The 20578-nt window shown below is 41.4% G+C and overlaps 1 protein-coding gene and 1 long non-coding RNA gene across 3 annotated transcripts in view; one reads left to right on the top strand and one right to left on the bottom strand.

Annotated features, from left to right (window-relative positions):
* Positions 1-1448, bottom strand: part of LOC117155641 (uncharacterized) — a 153762-nt gene extending 152314 nt beyond the window's left edge. Inside the window, exon 1 of the long non-coding RNA XR_013058715.1 lies at positions 117-1448. This is a non-coding gene — a long non-coding RNA (uncharacterized LOC117155641). The remainder of the gene's footprint in view (positions 1-116) is intronic.
* Positions 1-20578, top strand: part of bbg (PDZ domain-containing protein big bang) — a 60115-nt gene that overhangs the window by 27080 nt on the left and 12457 nt on the right. Inside the window, exon 6 of one of the 2 annotated variants that reach the window (XM_033331810.2) lies at positions 12799-12873. The exons of the other annotated variant lie outside the window; for it this stretch is intronic. Within the exon in view, the coding sequence (XP_033187701.2) occupies positions 12799-12873 (75 nt within the window). The remainder of the gene's footprint in view (positions 1-12798; positions 12874-20578) is intronic. 2 annotated transcript variants of the gene reach the window in all.

Here is a 20578-nt window from a genome sequence, read left to right as displayed (position 1 = left end):
AAGACGATTCTATTCAATCCTAGCGTCATGAAACATTTATGAAGCGCGCACATCGACAACCTGAAATTATAACTCGAGACGCATGCAACATTAAAGTATTACATATACGTACATACCTGTGAAACATTTCACGTCGCAATGCCAACCAGGTAACAAACGGTGTGCATGTATATAGGTCCTCGAAATTCCTTGTTCCCGTGGTCAAGAATCGCAGACGTTGAATAATACATTATCGATAGCGTCTTTCGTAGAAAAACCTTGTATAATATCATTCTTTCGAAACCTCGACATTCCTGTCAAACTTCGTGAAATCCACCTTGCTCTTTTAGGTTAAACGATCATACTCGCTAAGCCATAACAATACACAATACACGTAATGTAACTTATGTCACGTCAGAGTGAAATTTGCAAAAGATAACCAAGACAAAACGTCAACTCGAATGTTGACATCGTGGCGCTGCCTGTCCTCCGGATTTAGTAAGGTTAAACGATCGTACCTTTTGGAAAGAGTGACATTGTAGATAAAACGTAGGATAAGAGAAATCGCGGGAAAATCTACAAACGAGAATCGCTTTGAAACTTTAACCGACCCGTCAACGTCGCGTCAAGGCTGGTTCCTCGAGTTTGGTAAGGTTAAACGGTCATTCCCTTGAAAACCGCGACACGATCGAGATCAGACTCTCGATAAGAGATCTTGCGTTCCATCGCGAAGAGGAAGACGCCATGGGTCACGCGCGATCAACGAACGAACACGCAGATACAAGGTCGAAAGGATCGTGTAACTTGAATTACCTTTTTTCGACTGCGCGAACCGCGGCATTGTGCGTGCACGGCGCGGCGGCACTCGTTCAGCCATCGAAATGAGTTATCGACGTTCGATCTTGCACTCGCTGGTGGACAATAACGCACCGTGAAGAAAAGAGTCGCCGCTTTTTTCCATGGTACACGCAGAAGGAACACGTTCTCTAAATCGATTCGATACGCTTCTAACCTGTGCCAGGTATCACGCGTCCAGCTGCACTGGCAATAATTGTTTCGCGCAATCGATATATCGCAGCGAATCGATATCCGCGGCGCATCTGCGATGCGTCTCGTGCGACCTAACGTCTTATTGGTCACTCGATGCGCTCCAATATCGTTGTTCAAATTTGAATATCTTTGGTGACCATTTCTTTTATGTATGAAGGAATTTCTGTATTGATGCTTAGCATTGACAGTGTCACAACTCAAAAAATGTCAAATTTGCTGTTATCGAATAAAAGTCTTGTATTATGTTTTTACTTTTATCATGTAAAACGGCATACTTGTAATTCCAGCAGTTTTGCGTCAAAGGTAGTTATGCCGCTGTCAACCAAGCCTTAGTTTTACAACAACTGTTAGCTCGTTTTTGTTTTGTGACGCGAAAAGTGGAAGGTTGTACTGCTTTCGCGAATATCGGCATATCTTGTGTTAAGTCAGCCTTATAATATCTTCGAAATGACGTACGAAGATTTCTTTGTAAATTTTTAAAAACATTCCTTCTAGAATTTACATTTTTTGAGTGTGTGCCACTGTCAATGCCAAGTAGCGATATAAGAAGATACAAATATAAACTACATAGTACTAAAAGTTATAAGTAAACTGCAATTTTACGTATTACCTATAATTCGTGCATGTTTACATTTTCAAATTTTCTGTAAATCCGTAAAAGTTCGCAGCCCACTTATGACCAAAGTGCCGAAACGACTCCAATTACAAAATCCGCGATATATTTACACCCATCACTGTATTATAAATTTTTTAGAAGTTTTTCCTATAGCCACAAAACCACGCTACACATATAAAACAAAAGATCGTACAAAGCAACTAACAGTATAGTTTAAATATAACTGTTTAGTTGTGCCCAAACTTTTTTAGTTATGTTGGAAGCATTGCAAATGCTATTTAAACAATACAAATACGAATATATTAAACATAATTAATTTTGAACAGCAACGTTGAAAAGGAACGTTACAATTATTTTATACAAGATACGTATTTATTTTTCTAGCATGTTTTTGATAAGTAGGAATACAAGTATTTCTGTTTTAGAATAGATTTATACAGTGAATTATAAATGAAACAGATTTACACGGTAAGAAGGGATCCGTTCCGAAATAGAATCGGTTCGAGACCACTTCTCGTAAACTTCCTGGATTCTCGACGGCAGATCTCGGCCGACTCCGTTACCGAGATTCGTCCAAAAATCCTTGCAACTTCCAAGATCGAAAGAGTGATTTATATGCATGCGCACGTTTACGATCCTATCGAGTTAACTCGAAGGTAACCTATCAAGAGTAAAGGTACTCACAGTCTCTCCGTGAGACCAGTAAGGAAGCCTCGTCATTGGTGGAAAGGGATGCCCAGCGATGTCCCAGGCAGAGGCAGAAAGGCGTTCGCCAGTCTCTTCTCGACGCTCCGAGTCAAAACGTTGCGAAGGCCTTCGTCCGGTTTGCCTTGCGAATTTGAACGTCAAACACTTGTCAAAATATTTTTCAACGAATTTCGCGTCCAACGCGTCATCCACGTCCGCCTATTTCCGTGCTTTTCCTTGTTATTGTTTCTTACTTGTTTGTATTCGTTGATTATTGTGTTTTTCAATAATTTATCATTTTCCGTGGATAGTCGAGAAAGATTAACGAATGAACAATCCGTCGGGTTACAAATATCTATACTAGTGAAACTTCATCAGTTTTTCAAGTCTAAGATCTTCGAAACTGTAAACAGATTATACTCTATTCGATGTATATAAGCGGAAAATATTGACACGAATAAACGACTATTGTGAGAAGTTGACACTACGTATGAATCACGAAGACGGAAATCATAGTTAAATCGTGACTACAAACTTCTTTGTCTTGTACGTAACAGTCGATTTGCAAAGTGTTTGATTCCTCGACGGGAGTTAGTGCTGTCCTCCGAAAATCGTGAACAAGCCCAAGAGATATTAAAAGCGACTGGATTCAGGAGATCGTGTTACTCTTCAACCAACCACAGCTAGCAAATGTTCCACGGGAACCGCTCGATTCGTGACTGAAAAGGTATTTAAATATTTACTTCCTTGGCTCCTCGATTTCCTCGTATTTATTCAACTGGTACGTTGGAAGTACTTGGCGCGAATTGCGTTAGTAACTCACATCCCGGTGCTAATAACACACGACAAGAGTTCGCCGCAGAGGTTCGTTTCGTTCCGACTGATCGAATAAAGGCTATTATTTGTATGGGAGAAATATTTCTTCAAACATCTTTTGATTGATCGACCAATCAATTGAAAAAATATTTCTTCAAACATCTAAGCCAATAAAATATACGAGACAGGTCTACGCTACTTATATTAATTGCGTGATCGCGAAACAATTTGACCTCGAAGCTGGCAAAAAAGTACGATCGAACAGCTGCTGATGTCGTTAATTTCCAGTAATGAATTAGAACGTAAAAAACATCTCGAAGTCTGGCGTTTCGCATAATCGGATGAATCATTGACTATCGAATAATTCGAAACTGAGTCACGAACTGATCGCGTCATCGCAGTACCATACTAAATAAAACACCGTTAAGGAGAAAACCGCTTTCAAGTTACCCGGATACGGAGCAATTAGCAGACTCAAAAATTACGATTCTGTATTTGATGACGAGAGAACGCTTTCAGCGGCAGGATGTGGGACATTAGAGAGGCGCGCAGTGTGCAGCATCGCGAGTAAAAAAAGATTCCTCCCCTGGACCGGGTGCTTCCATCCAGATCGACGAAAAAGCTCGCCTTGAAACGAAAAAGGGGACCGCTATATTGCTACAAATACTGTTCCAACTATAAATTGTAGGAATGTAGCATGAGGTAGACAGAATTTTACCTCTTAAATATAAAACAAGGCAGTGCAAACTATATTTAACAATGAAATAGAAGTAGTAGAATGACAATTTGATTCCATAATAATTCTTACTCAGGATGATTCAATTCTTTCCGACTCTGTTCCTCTGAATTCTAATTATTATTCGAAATTCTTTGGTGATTCACACAGAATTCTCTCGATTCTTATTGCACTGTTAAATCTACTGCATTCTTTCGATCATTCTCGACTGAGTCGTACCTTTCTATTAATAGAAAATTTCTTAAATTTGAGAAAAATACGAAATAATCGTTATTGATACGCGCTTGATTTCTAGCTTCAACTGTATGCTCGTGATTTTTTTTAAACATTCAAAGTGTTCTTGGCAACAAGATCAACCACTTGCGTCCGAAATCCCAATTGTGTTGACATTATTTTTTCAGCATCGTACGAGTGTTGTAAATAATCGAATGAAATAAATTATAAACAACGCTTTATCGTTTTCAACAACATTCTCGCGTAATCAATTTATGTAAACATTATACTTGAACGTTCCGTTTGGAAAGTAATAAAACATCAAACGTAAAAATGATATAACGATAACAGCTCAAACGATCGGCTACTATCTTAATTTGTTCGATAACAAATTGATGAAACATTTCATTCGACAAGGAAATTGATCAATTTTTTAATTACAGTCCACGGTACGGTTCAAAAACTGAATTCCTCTTCGTGATCACTTTTTCGAGCAATCGTGCATAATCGTTCAAACGATTGTTCCAGAAATATTAACACATTGATTGCGTAGATTATAAAATAAAGAAAGCAATCGTAGATGATAATTTAACAATCGATAATTTGTTCTCATGAAATTGATTTTTTATTGAATAGAAACGTTAAAATTCTATGCGCGAAGGGTTAAGAATCTTTCACACAACACACATTCCTGCTACGTGCAACTAAATTTCCACATGGCACCATGCACATGCATACCAAATCTCCATGTACAATCTCCGAATCGTTTCTCACCTGCTATTAATAGCATAAACATTCATTCACAGTTCTCCACATCATTCGATGTTATTCACGCTGAGTTATTCTCGAGTCGATCGATCTTTGTGTTTGCATCCTATTCACAAATCGTTCAGCGAGATAAAAGAAAATAATAATTCGAACGGATGGACGTACGAGTCTTTGGACAGCAAAATCGGCTCAAATTTTTCTTAAGCGGATTTACCAAAGGATGTGGTTACAAAAATTCAATTTGTCTCCCGCACTGACCTCGAAGCTGCACTTTCACTCGCCACCCACAGAAAATCGCAACAGCTGTCGCCCGTTTACTCGATCGTCCGCTCGCTCGCTCATGCACAGGATATTTTTCGAATTTCAAAGGTAGACCATGCCAAGGGCTTCGGCCGCTGGCAGCTGACACTGCAGATGGGGTACACCTGCCTCAAACTATTTACCGTCTCATTTCGTTGCTGTTTGCCCGAGAAGCCAGGCGCACACTTGATTACAACTTCGTTAAAGTCCCTATCTCCGTCACTGATTTTTCTCATTTAACCCTCAATTGTTATCACGGATGAAATATTACTGCATGCTAATTTTATTCCAATATTATCATCTTGCACGAATATCATCGCAATGTTATTTATAACCACTGCAGACAATAACTTCTTTGTACTTCATTCAATATCGAATATAACGAGAAACTATAATATAGCATCCCAACCGATTAAGAAAGCTCGTCTTCAAGCTCGACATTTTCATCGTACCCTGATAAATAATTTACATTCAAAGTACAATGTGTTGTAAAAAATTACTGATCTCTCCTTCTTTTGGAGATATTCTCTCCTTTATCTTATGTTTCCCAAGATCATTCCGATCCAACCGCTTATTTTGTTTCCACGTATCAACAAGAAAACATCGTAATCTCGTTAAAATCCGTGATGAGGTATTTTCCTCTGCAAGTTAATTCAAACTATGATACAAACGAATGGCGCGATAAAGGAAATATCTAAGAATATCTTTCTAAAGAATACCATAACGTTGTAGAAACGCTATTTCTAATATTAGAAATATTATCCGCTACTGTAAACACGCTACATATCGATGCATGACTTGAGACTTCTGCACACTACTGTACCTATACATACGTAAACCGAAAACAAGTTCGGCGGCACTGCTTTTGAGTTGACCAGCAAGTGGCATCATCCTGTAGAATTCGCGACGTGGAACGCACAATTAGTTCATTCATCGAATACATCTCCGGCATAGTGCATGTGTATATGGTCTTGTACGAGCATATTAAATTTCCGTACGACACGCGGCGATGTGTTGATCGGAGGCGAGGTTGGTCGGTCGGTCGGTCGGTCGGTCGGTTTATCGGGTAGGCGCCAACTACTCGTTGCTCGCTGTAACTCGCGAGATACACTCTGTTAGCCGCGCGAACGATCATGAGAGCGTTTATTATTTCAGCAGGGTCATAGGGGCTGGGTGTATCGCGTGCACGCGCACACCCGTTCAAACCGCTGCAATTCTCCACGATTACCTCGGGGCGAGAATAGATTCGACCGTGGATTTCGGAAGCGTTAACGATACGCCTGCAACGCGATAATTTCTATCGTGGTTGATGCTACGTGCCATTCCGTCTATTGTAAAGCGTGTCTATCGTCGTTGAATCAATATTGGTTACACGTTTAGGAGCGTACAACAACAAACGAGCTTAATTGATCGATTGTCCGTCTGGGATCGGAAATCGTAACCCTGATCGAATCACGCGTCACGTGTATCCAAGCTTTGCGTTTGAAGATTACGGGCCAAGAGTATAAATCACATTATGTAGCTATTTTGCACAGAGAAGCAGTTCTACAATTGGTCGTGCGAATTATGGACTCGAGCATATTCGAAGTTACGTTATTTCAAATATCATTTTCAATAACATAATATTCGATTTTACAATTAATTCTAGATCCGTAAATAATTTCTGTGAAAATAGAAAAATCTTTTAAAATGATATGACGTGTTTATCTTTTGAGATAATCAACAATTATAATGACATTTACGAATATCGTACTGCTTCTTCCTCTTGCATCATATTTGCTATTATTTCTTTCGTCAAAATTCCCTGACTAATCATAAACCGATGTTAAAATCAAAAGAAATCTAAATAATTAGAATAAATGAAAAAATAAATATTTACCATTTTTTTCGCCTACGATCTTCGTTTGAGCATGGAATGGCTATCACTGAAACGTTCCGATCCACGAACGTCAGTTCAGTTCGGGTGAAAGTTGCGAAAGAACGTTTCAATTTCTATCGATCATGACGCAAATAATAAATCGAACGTGTCATATCATCGTACGATCGATAGATCAAAGTTCAAAGCATCAAACTTGGAAAAGTTAGTACGACGCAACGTGGAAACGGCTGAAACATAAAAAATTATCTGGTTACGTCATATCGCAATTAAGATTACTTCTTGCAATCTACTTTCGATGATTGCAACGCGTGGTTGATTTCTATCGTGGAACAATATAACCGATCCTGTGCGATGGCTCGCGCGTGGCTCTGGCTCGCTTTAAGGATTATCTAATCGTTGATGTGTCTTTCAATCATTCGATTCTGTAATTGGCCAGGTAATAGCCGGTTGCTCTGGCCATTTAATTGAATTCATACTAATTAATGACGAGTTAATAATTACAAGAACGCTCGTGTTGCTTCGTGACCGTGTTACGGGCCGGTGATTTCACCGTACAACGAACTACATCATGAGAATTACGCCGGCTCGTAATACACGCTTTTACCAGAATAGAATACCCAACGCAAACTCCAGCACACGCCTCTGCCACTCTGCCGTTCACAAACCTATCGTAAACGAGTTTACGATTAAAGAATCCCACGCGACGTCTGCATTAACGCGCGTTTAACTTAGGCTCAACCAGCCGGAAAGTTATGTCGCGAATTTCGACTGGAGTTCTGGGAACAAGGGGAAATAAGCGACGGGGTAACAGGTATCTCCCTGTAAGCCCTCGCACCGCTCTTAACTGCAAACAAGCTTGTGGGAGTGGGCACGTTTGTTATCGAAGCTGTTTGCACTGTACCGATGTTCCAACAGTATCGACCCACGCGGCGAGTAACGTACTTCCGGTCAGCCGCTCCTTCGCCTCATCGAATTTCTTTCCACTGTCTTCCGCTAAGAAATTTCAGATATCAAACAAGTTTTTGACGCACCAAGATCGCAGAAAAAAATAGACGATTATACGATAAGATAGAAGAATTTTAATATCATATAAATCGAAGCAATCTTATCCGAGTATGGTAAGCAGGCAATCGTAATAATTATTATCGTGATAATAAAGTTAGCGGAATAATAAAATTTAGTCGAGTTACATCCTCGTGTATCTTATCCGTCAAATTCTTCTCTCCAGCAGCTTCCCTTCCGTCGTAAGAATCCATCCCTTAAGGCTACACGCGAGTCTGCTTAAGAGATCCTCACGAGTCTCGTGATACACCGATTTAAGCTACTTTGATTTCACTGGGCGGCGTACAGTGGGGCGTTGATACTTAGCGGCGCCCGAGTTCCTCTCTCTTGTAACGTGCCGGTCCTCCACGATGCGCTTTTCAGCGGCAGCCAGCAATTTGCCGTAATTATTATGTTTATCTTTCTCATTCACTTAACTCGATGCACGGAGACCGGTCCATCTGGTTGCATTCGATTTTTACCGAAACGATTTCGTCCCGGCGTCGTAGCTGCAAAGACTGACATCGCCACGCGTCGACCATTACGTTTCAGAGGCGGTACGGACGATCCACTTTGTCAAACTCCATTTGCGTGATTCCCTTCCTTCCCGTTTCAGTCAGCCAGGCACGAAATCTTGTTCCGACAATCGGTCGAAGCAAATTATCGAGTTTCGTGTAGGAACAAGACGAGGTGGTGCTTTGGCAAACCTGAAATGAACAAAATTGCGAGGTACAGCAGATGTTCGACCAGAATGCTAGCTGTACGAGTGACGTCCAATTTTTACGCGCTGCAGACCACACAGCCACGCGTTCAGCGTTATTACGTCTTTGAAAGGCCGACCCCGATGATCCACTTTGTCAAACTCAATTTGCGCGATTCCCCTGCCACGACACAGAGAGTTCTCGCTACACTCGACAATTTGCGGGGTTCAACGCAGGCAACCGTGTGGTTCGTGACAGCGATGGGGAAATGTGGTCGGAACGTCGTGACACCTTCGAGGAATGGGAAGAAACGACGTTAAAACTGTATCTACCCTCCACGTGGGTTTCTACGATGAAAGTCGACGTCGCAAGATGGAGAAAGGAATCGTAAGATTACTCGATACCAAAGATAACACTAAAAGATTTCGATCGACCAATCAAAAATTCTCTAAAATTCCCAATGGTCCTCTTACTATCGAAGGATTATACTGGGTTTTCATTAAATTTCCCAAGTTCGTGAAAAAAGCTATCGTTTGTACGCGCATCTCCGATGCGAATCCGCAAGAGAATTCCCGTCGTCGACATCGCGACGAGGAACGTCGTCCGTTTGTAAATCCGCTCGGCCTCCGTGAAGTTAGCTCGGACGGATTGTTCCGTGGAGCGGAGGTTCGTGGAAAAGTGTAAAGAACGTGAATAGGGAGGAGGATGGCGAACGAAAGAGCGCGAGAAAGGGAGGGGAAGGAATGAGAGTCGAGGATGAAGCGGAAGGGCAAGGAAGACAGAGAACGGTAGGAAAGGAGAAGAGGAAAAAGAGAAATAAGCGAAGCGGGAGAAACGGCAAGCGACAGAAGGAGAAGGGCAAAGAAGATTGGCGAGGAAGAGGTGGTTAAAGGAGGAGAGGAGGGTTCGAGAGAAGTAAGTAGAAGAGGAAAAAGCAGAGAAAGAAGAAGAAGAAGAAGAAGAAGTTAAGATGGTCCAGCGCGGGCAGCATCAGCATCGCAAGCCGGAGGTGATGACCTGCTCAAGGCCACCCGCTCCCAACTCTTAGACCGGAGAGGAGAACCACTCTTCTTATTTTTCGTTGCTCCCTTTTCTCTCTTTCCACTTCTCCCAACTCTCCCTCCTTCCTTCCGATTCTCTCTCGCTCACTCGCATTTCCCAGCCAACCTGTCCTCTTCCTGTTTACCGCTCCCGGACTGATTTGCTCTCTTTCTCTCTCCCTCTCTTTCTCGTTCCCTTTTTCCTGTTTGCTGGTTCGGTTCCCTCGGTCGGAACCCTTAATGTCAACTTCCCGCCGGGCCTTTCGTCGAGCTCCTCTTCCCGTTCGATCGCCATTGAAAAATGTCGTCTGAAAAATGCTCGTCTTAATCGTCGCCACACGATACACGCCACAGTGTACCGTAAAACGTAACGCTCCTGTATTTTATGATATAACCATGATAATCGAGTCTGGTAACTGTTCTTTCGAAATTTCAAAATGTTTTACATAACGCACGTAATATACGTATTCATAGAACGTGTCTACGAATGTTTGAATACTTCCGCGAGCTATGTACCACGTACAAGAGTATTTGCTGGTACTAGTACCTTGTAACTTGTGACTAGTAAAATTTCGCTAATAATATTAATTCAAGCGTACAAGAGGGCCTTGGAGTGGTATAGGAATGAAAGAACGTAATATTCTCTTGCGGTCGCACGGCGCGATTGAAATTTTTGCAAATGCGCACGGATTACTTCCTCATCCTCGACTAAACTATCCGTAAAATTGAAACGGACATGGAATTTTAACGCTCGATTAAGCCACGCGTTCGTATTCGTCATAACGTCCAAGCTCGGATCGCGGCACCATCGTGAGTTTACGATTCACCGTAAGAACTCTTAAAGCAGACGATATCGCTCGCTTTAAATCTGCCGGCACCGCAAAAATATTCCTCGCCGTCGAAGAACGCGCGTCACCATCCGCTGCACTAGCGAAAATTCTTCGCCATCTATCCGACACCGCTCTCGCTATAATTCGATCAACCGTTTCTCGTTCGAAGTCTCAAGGACGGACGAAGGTATCCAGTTGTGCCTTCCGACTCCTTCCTTCCCGCTACTTGGCTTCGTAATTAAAATCCGCTGAAGCGTGCTTTTCTTTTTAAAAGAATTTCGTTTTAAACGGTAGAATTTTCTCTATTACAACCGCCGTTATTCGAATATTCTTTTCAAAGAAACCAATGGTTAAAGATATTAATTTGTTAAGTATTTTGATTACTCGTAATCGTTATTATGAAAATTGTTTTTGGTTAAAAATATATAATGACAAAATTATTTTTCTTTACCAGTAATCTAACGTTCCATTATTCCGACTTTTTTGCCATTCTGATAGCTCAAATGTGAGAGAGCGTACCGAATAAGAAAATCGTAGACGGTTGAGAAAGATTCGGAAGCGAAGGATACCGTTCTGCATCGCATTCGGCACATTCCATCGTAGGGTTCTCGTCGAGAAACCTTGAAACGGACATCCTCGTTAATCGTGACTCGAAATCCATAGAAACTCCGGAGATCATTCGCTGCGATCTTGCAACAGAATCGTAATTTATCGAATCTATTTACGATATCAGCGGAAGATTACGGCGATTAAATTCACCTTCGTGTCGAATTGTTTCGAAACGAGAGCACCCGCCAATCTTTGAGATTAATTAATAGCGATCGAGTTCAAAGGTTTGTTGGCGTCGTGGGAGGGAAGTAGAGAGCCGGTGGACGTGCCGCGTCTCAAGATACGGATCTGCACGGGCAATGTTCATTAAGCGATCAAGGTCGCAGGGAACAAGAGTCCAGTCGAGTCCCCGTAGCCCGTATAGTCTTCCGCGTATTCCGTTTATTGCTGAATGAGTGTAATGGTGTCCTGCATACGGAAATACGCTGCTACTCGACTCTACGGTCTACGTTAAACAGTCTCCACACGATGAGATTTATCTCGAGACATGACTCCATATGAGATCTCGCACGAGACGAGAGGTATCACGATACCTATTCATAATCGACAGCTTCGAAACCCCGCGAAATACCGTTTTAACATTTATGCGAAAAAAAATTGCAATTATGGATCACACGAGACACACGTGATAAACGCGCTTTCAATTTTCTAATTTCCGTGTTATTTGATGTCTGCTGAAGCACTCTAACGTAATTACATAGTTGCAAAGAGAACTCGTTAATTTCAAGGATTGTTATAAACAGCTGATAAATCTACGAGATTTCCATATTTTTCACTCACTATCTTTGAAGCGTGCAAGGAAAATATTCAGTGAAAAAACCTCTACGCATATGTTTAGATTGGTCTCAAATATTACCAACACGAGCATGACAATTGCGTCTCGTTATAGTGCCACTGAAATTTCAAAATGTTTTACATAACACGCACGGTATACGCATAAAAATTTTCTGCGATAATTGTCGTAAATGTTGAAACGACGTTACATAGTTTCAGAGCCGCTGTTTACGATAGTCGACCCATCTCGTGCGAGACCTAGAGGCATGCTTCGAGGTAAATCTCATCCTGTAGGTGCTGCTTCAGGGAAACAGACAGCTTGCTGGGTCTCTCTCTCTCTCTCTCTCTTTCTCTCTGCTTAGTACACGCACAGCGTAAGCAGCATAAGCTTCAACGCACAGTGGACACACATTGGACTCGTGTCGTACGCCTATTTGACTCGCCGTGTATCTGATGTTTAATAAACGACAGGTCAACTAGAGTGAACCGTGCAGCTGTGGCCACTAGCTGCTAGCTATTATGTACCTCGATTCATTATCACTGGTCTCTGTTTGTGTACGTTAAGTTTTTCGTTTCGTTACTGTCGCTCGGTAGTTTCTCTTAATTGAAACGTCATCCAACGATACCGAAGTGTTCGCAATCGCAGTTTGAAAAGCCGTGGAAACGCAGTCTGCGGCTCGAGTGTCGCTCGATAACGCGAGCCGCGTTTAAACTCTTTTGCAAATACCGCACTGATTTTCTCGTGTTTCCTGATTTCAGCGCGGAATGACGAGGTAGACAACGCGAATCGAAACGCAAACTCTCTCGAGGCCCCCGTTGAAAATCTCCAAGCAGGTAAGCGAACACACGTTACTCGTTTGCTATTAACTTATTGAACGAGGAACAATTAATTTACCATTCGAACTGCTAATCCTTTAAACGTAATATCAGGTCGTTCGAAAAGCTTGTAGCGTAGTATAAGAAAAAGTAATCCTTTCAGGATCGAATATCATTTAATCTACGAGAAAAATCTTCTTTATCGATTATCAATGATATGCTATAAAACGCTACGAAATAACATTTTGCGTTGTCACAACTTGGTCCTTAATGAGTCAAGGTATTATCCAGTTAACGAGAAAATTAGATGGCTCGAGATCCCACGAATCTTTCGAGTCATCCAAGCTGAAGCTCTTCCAGACATTCTTTCGCGGCATTCCTTTCTCAGAACCGCTTCTCCGGGTTTACGAAGAAGGCAAGGGGAATAAATTTTTACGGAACCCGCGGCGAGTATTTCTGAGCAGCATGACCAACAATCATTCCGCGAGGCGCAACAATGGTGCTAAGCCGCAAATGCTCGCCGGTTTACGACGCGATGGCCCGTCCTTCGGCCGGTGAAAGTCTGCAAGAATTCGCCCTCGATCGTGCCTGCGAACTTCACATTGAGATACGCTCGTGACGTGTCACGATCTGGTTCGGGACCGGTAATGAACGCCTCGTGTCGGCGTCCCAGGGCGAAAACGAACAACGTGGTCGAACTATCTTCTAGATTTTAGATGTCGGAGTCACGATTCTCATTCCCCGCATATTTCTCTGCTAGTTGGCGATTTCGTTCCACGGAATTCTGCCCGAGTATCTGCTCGACCGTGTTAACCTATTAAGAACCAAGAAGTGAAATCATTCGTAAAAGTTGGAAAAAACGCAACCTCGTTGGATGTGTCACTTGTTATTAGTTAATTATCGTAAAGCAACCTATTAGTTTATCAGAGTTAAAAACGTATTAGAACGACGTAGTGACTCGCGACAATTTGAAATATTTTTTAGAAAAATACATTGAAAATGACTGCAGCCGAAATAAATTTCTAAAATGCAAACTATTGACCAATCTATAGCCTGAACGATAGGAAATAATCAGTTTCGTTCAATCGATTGCATCTTCTATTAACGTCCCATAGATTTCTCTCGATAGAAATATTATCAGTTAAAATTACCATCGATAACTAGCGTACGACGATTACGAAAACGATTGGCACACTATTGTATTTGTTATAATTATATATTTTATTATATTTACATTATAATTAATTAGGTGTCGTGAAATGTAGAACGTACATTTTGCAATCACTGCAAACGATTGATTTGCTATTAACGAGCGACAAGCGAAGCGTCCAATAGTTGCTAAATATCTGTCGAATCGAAACGAATCACTGATTTCTAATTCCTTGACTGGCATCGATATTTTTCTGCTTCTATCAAAGCGTTAGTCACCGCGCTTTTCTCTACGTTCTCCGTTATCTGCTCTTCGATTCGCCACGGCTAAAGTGGAAAAAAACACTCGATAAGGGGTTATTGTTAATTTACCAGATAAAGGGAGAACAGCCTTGTACATTGCGAACTGACGTGACGCTGGTCGAACACCGAATCAGTCAGATAAAACATCGCGTGTCCAGCGGCCGTTACAAATTGATACTCTGATGTTTAGTTTCGACGTCGATCGATGCGGTATCATCGTAGGGACGCGACAATCTCGTAAGTAAGTAGATCGCCAACAGAAACTAGAACGCGAGCATCGAAATTTCCAGGAAAGTATGATAGAAGCGAGCGCAATTCCTGAGAAAACGCAACGAAGATATCGTTACATCTCTTAATTTCCGTGTACATTGTACATACGAGTGATTCACGCAAGTATTTCAACACTTATCATAGAACTCTTTTATGTGTATGTTTATCCATCTATGACATAAGGATGTATTATATAATATCAAGCATTTTAAGATTCTGTCGATACCCCTTACATGTGTATATACAAGGTACAGGATATTTACTGCAAGCGTATATTTAATAAAAAGTAAACGTTGTAAATTTAGTCGTCTTAACGTTTGTTTAAACGTTTTTATGATTTCTACGAAATACGTACTTGTACCAAATATCTTTCAACTTCCTCGTAAGTTTTCATATTCGTTTGAAATTCTATCAATATACGCAATGGCGAAAAGTCGAGTCTCGTTACAAAATTAATGAAACTTGCAATGGTTTCGTGTAACACGCGTATGATATATCCGTAAAAGATTGCTACAAGTGTTAAGGTACTTTCACGAATTACCGTATATCGGTAAAACGAAGAGGTGGATTCACTGAAAGAAACGAGGAAACGCGTACTGTATGAATCGGCGCGAATAAAAAGCTGCTATTGGCTGTCGGAGTACGTCGTATCGATATCGAGACACGTAAACTCGCTATTCGTTGCCCCGAACCACACCATTATTTTCATCAGTCAGCGTATTTTCTTTTTGAGCTATCGCCGACACACTAGTTTCCCTTTAAAAAAAAATAATTGGATAAGATTCTCGAGGTGTGATTCGTTTCCTACTCGTCTCGCGAGCCGCTCCCATGAACAAGAACGGACGAAGACCGCGTCATCGGTGTATCGAGGCACGTACGACATGTCGCTGACTTCAATGCCAATATTTCCGCATTCTGGAATCTTATTTCTCACTATGGGATATTTATCGCCTACCTGACGCGTTGATAAATCTTTCAGATACGATGGTACTACACATTTTTCTAACAACCTTTTGTACCACCTAGCAATTATTTAACGGTGAATTGCCATCCAGCCAATGAGAATGTCATAAATACGAGTATGAATCGTTAAAACTTGAGAAATAAATTTATTTCTAGCATTTTGTGATTTTTCGTAATATCAAAGTATTTTTTAGTCTTCGTACCTAAAAGAATTATGGGAATATTCTACTGTAGAAAGCCAGACTTCTTTTGACATTTTTGTACAAAGAATCTCTACCTTCGTCGGTGTTCTGCACATATATTTAACTATATTCCTACAAATTTTAGAGACGAACAGCGACAATTGCTGGTAGTGTACAAAGCTTGGAACGTTTTCGCTTAAGAATAAAATCTTCTCACGACTTGCATCGTTCCTTTGCATTCGTTCAAATAAGCTCAATTACATTGACTTCGAGAATTCGAATGCAGACTTTTGCACGTGTATTTCTACAACTTCGTCTTTCTCGAAGCTTTGCGCTGGAATATTCTCTTAAAACGTGAGTCGTCTGTATTTTACTGTCACTTACTACTTACTACGCTTCGTTCCTTCTTCCCCGACATGTCGTAAAAATTCTCGCTCGGTATCGAAATACGACTCGTTTAGAGCCAAAATGTTCCGTCGCAAAAGGTCGCTTCTCGTTGGCCCTTTGACCCGAGTGTCAACGCCAAGCGAGGGAAATAATGTGGGAACCATGCGATTGCGCGATCAATTGGGTGCTGGGCGTGTAAAATCGGAGTAACGGTGGCTGCTTTGTCTGCCACGAAACCAACCTTTGCGATTCATCGGCGAATCAGTGGAATCAATTTCGCTGTACGGACCGGCTAGCCCGATGGTGTTGATCGAAAGCTCTTGTTCGATCGAGGGAAAAGCATTCGATCGTTTGTATTTGAAATTGTCCACCTATGCACATACGTCACGTGGATTGGTTACTTTCCAAATTCGACATATTATTATATAGATATATGTGACGAACGAGTTATCTCATGCATAACGAACTATCGATAAACACGTCTTGTGTCGTTCGCACATTATCGGATGGTATTCGATGATACAACAAAACGAGTTGACAAACCGTTGCGAAGAGGATTTGGTTACTTACGCGTGGTAGTTGAACCGATCGGAAACCAAGCCACGTTGAAAGGCCGCGCTACCAGCGGAAAGTAAATTCAGTAGAAAATGGATGGACGGTAGGAAGAATTTCGCAAACCGTTTTCTCATAGAGGCTCGCCGTAAAGGGAAGTTTCATTGGTAACAAAAGGCCACGTTCGCTCGTTCGAGCCAGTAGGCGCTATAAAATTAAAGGCACTAAGGAAATCCTTCGGTGATCATCTGCCGGCGGGAAAGAAACGGAAATTGAACGTTTGACGAGTGCAGCCGGTTGACTCGAGTGGCCTGAAAGTAACGCGAACTTCGTTTCGCATTTTAAAGGATTCTTTTCTTGTTCGTGGTCGTGACGTCGCGTGCACGCCCGTAAAATTCGAAGGGAAAAGTCAAATAGACCGTGCGATTCGTGATGTAACGCGTGAATCAGAGTGTGAGATTCGTAGGCCAAAAAGGATTTCATAACGCGGCTTAGCGAGATCCGGCCTCCCTTATCGAATATTCTTTAGCCGCGTGATTTAACGAGCGATGTTTTACCACCGTGTATTAAGTGCAGATAACGTAACCACTTCTCTTCTGTTTTTAAACCTCCTTTACTCGAGCCTCTCGAAAGCTGAACTGATTAAAACTTCGGTTTTTAACTTCGGTTAACGAAGACGACCACTCGTCCATGTGCCGGAACTCGCTACGAGTTCAACGAGCGATGTATTAGGTCGCCCGAAAAGTTTCTTTCGTTTTATAAGGAAATAACGGATGCACGACATTTTCCGTTTTATATTATTTTATCGAATTACGTATGATCCATTTTGTTCTATCAAAATAAAGATTACAACGTTCGACAGATTAGATTTCGTGTTTGTATAAACATGTGTCGTTGTAAAAGACGCGTCTGTAAAAGAAAGACACTTTCCGGACAACCTAACACTTCTGTCCATAAGTCAACTTAAGCTTACGACTAAATTTTAAACGTAATTTGTAGCAAGATATAGGTTCTTAATACTTAATAATACTCTTAGACGCATACTTATTACAATTGACAAATTAGTTTTCCTCGTAGTACTCGCCGGTAATAATTTCATTTTGTAATTACAATTGATCCATTTGTCCATCTATATCTGCTCCGTATATGCATATGCTCTTTTCATTAGTAACGCCACTGTAATTGAAATAATCCTTCGGTCTTGTTTATCGAAGTTCTCGATCGTCATTGATCGGCTGTCGCGACATGAACGACGCGTACGAAGAAACGATGAATAAAAACCAACGATTTATTCACCGTCTGTTTCGATATGTTACAACTTGTCTTAGTACTCAATGAATTTCTTTCAACAGGAACCACGTCGATTACAATTACGCTCGATAGCTGGTATAAACGGGTCTGTTTAGCTGGCAACAGGCGAAACGTATGCGCCAGACGTGGCCGAGGTCACTCTCAGATCTGCAACGTGATATTAACCCTTCAACGCGGTTCGACGTATAAAGTTGCGTCCTACTTTTCTACGCCTAAGTATCCGGAGAAGACAATCGGGTTTTTCGATGTACAAATCACCGGACAGAAACCGGATAATAGGTCGAAATCGTTATGCAATTAAGGACACACGACTGACTCCTTCCACGATCGTATTCGAGCCCGTATTTAGTCGCGTCAAGCTTCTCGTTCAAGAGCCTTTTAACGATCGAACGGTTCTCGATGCGCAAACATAATGATCGTTCTTTCAACGGAGATTAAAATATCGCAACGCGTTAAACAAACACTCGATCCACGAAACGCGATGATTTATTGCTTGCCAAGCAAAGCGTACGTATATACTATTCGAATGACTCATTTCCATTTCGCAAATAAAAAGATCACGGTGTACTGCGCGAATTGATTTGACAGCGACTCATAAAAGTATTCGAATACTTATGGAAGTCTTTCACGGATATATCGTGTGTATCGTGGAAACCGTTTTCAGAATTCATTAGCATCGTAGGAATATTTGACTATTCGACTAATTATATTGGTAATGTTTGAAGCTGAAACTGAAAACCTACAGAGAAGCTACAAGATATTTATATTTAACGCACGTGTACATTTCGCAGAGATCAAGGTACTCAAGGACAATCAATTATGGATTATAGCAACGAACCACGATATTTAATGAAACTATTCTTAACGCTAATTGTACGTTTAAGACGGCTGTTCGTGCTATATACTGGCCTTTTGTCAAATGTATATACGTTTACGGTAATTATCTTGTAAATTTTATATACATTCCTGTTTGAAACTGTTGAGACATCTTTAAATACCTGCGCGAGGCAGCGTTGGTAAACGACAAAGAAAACATTGGACAGAGAAAATAAACGTAAACATCGAAGTTTAGTCTGTCTGGAAAACGATCAATCATTTCATCGCGATGACGCCGATCGACGCAACAAAAGGACGTCATTGCGCAAGATAAAAAATAACAATTAATAATCTACGTGCAAGGTTCTATACTTTCGAGATATCATAACATTAACCGCGATTCGAATCTTTGGACGTCAAGGACGAACGACTTTTAGTCTCCGTGACATAACTCTGTCACTTTTATCTCCTGTCTAACAGTGCCCATTTTGGAAAGAAAATATTGCCCGACTCGTTGCGACAAACGTAATTGACGTGCATAATGACGTAATTTACGGTTGCGATCGGTGTAACCGCGGTTATCCGGGTGCGCCAGAAAAATCATCTAAGCATGGAACGATAAACGTTCTTTCCTTCGACTCGCGATATTCGTGTCCCAGATCACTTTCGTCAGTTCTCAAGCTGTGGCAAAATTGAGAGAAAATGAAAAAGAAAAAAAAAAGTCGAAAGGCTCGTGATAAAAACGATCCTTGGTCCTTCAGAAAAGCCAAAGGGCTTTTCCCTTTCCACGTATTCGTAACGTATTCGTAATCGTATCGCGGAAGAACTATATTCAATTAGATCACGAAATCGCGAACTTCGTTTCGACAGAGGTCTTTATACGATCGGTCAATCTGTCATTCGATGATACGTACATGATTTTTATTCAACTTGCAACGTTAAGGTGTTCGGAAAATTATTGCTATAGATACATCTGTCTATAACGGTATTATCGAATTATCTTAATTAATCTTTTAATACATCGAAACGCCTCGGACACGGTGGTGAATATCAATAAAAGACACCGTAAATCAAGATATAGATCAGTTTTTGTAATATCAATTTCGCCATGTTCCAAGTCCAACTTCACGCTACTATACGTGTAGAATGCGTCATTATCTAAAAAGTGGAAAAATGATCGGGAGTCGTTTTCGTTACGAGCTGTTTAATTTTACTCGTCGTTAAATATTACACCGTTAATTCTCCGCAAATTCTCCGTAAATCGGTCCCACGCCAACAGGTTAGCGGAGTCTCCGCTAAGATGGTGACCAACTCCGTCATTGCAACACGATCAACAGTGTATCCTCTGTCGTATCTCGTATCGAAAATTCGATCCATAAATATTACTTCGAAAGCCAATTATAGCTATCTCACGATCGCGCAGATAAGTGCGCGGGTTAAAATATCGATCCGACGATATTAAGTGGACGCAATAACGGAATGGTTAGTGCTTCCTGTTCGTGTGCTACGGCACGCACCACCTGGTCGCATCGAGCTTTCCAAAGCCGCGTAAAACTCGCCCGATTCAACTCATACGCTTCGCACGGTTGACACGTTCTGGCAAGATTAATCAGCACGGAACGTATTCGTCGATATTTCACGTCACACCGCGATTAATAGTTCTTAACCTTGGCGTGACTCTGCTTTTTCTCTCACCTGGGCTCCCTGGCGTAACTCATTCCAGTGGGAACCGCGCGTTCTGCTCTTGGAGCGGTACAAACGTAGAATCTGTTCCGTAAGTAGCTCAACCG

The sequence above is a fragment of the Bombus vancouverensis genome, chromosome 6, assembly GCF_051014615.1.
Source record: "Bombus vancouverensis nearcticus chromosome 6, iyBomVanc1_principal, whole genome shotgun sequence".
NCBI lineage: Eukaryota > Metazoa > Arthropoda > Insecta > Hymenoptera > Apidae > Bombus > Bombus vancouverensis.
This window is presented reverse-complemented; position numbering and strand designations above follow the sequence as displayed.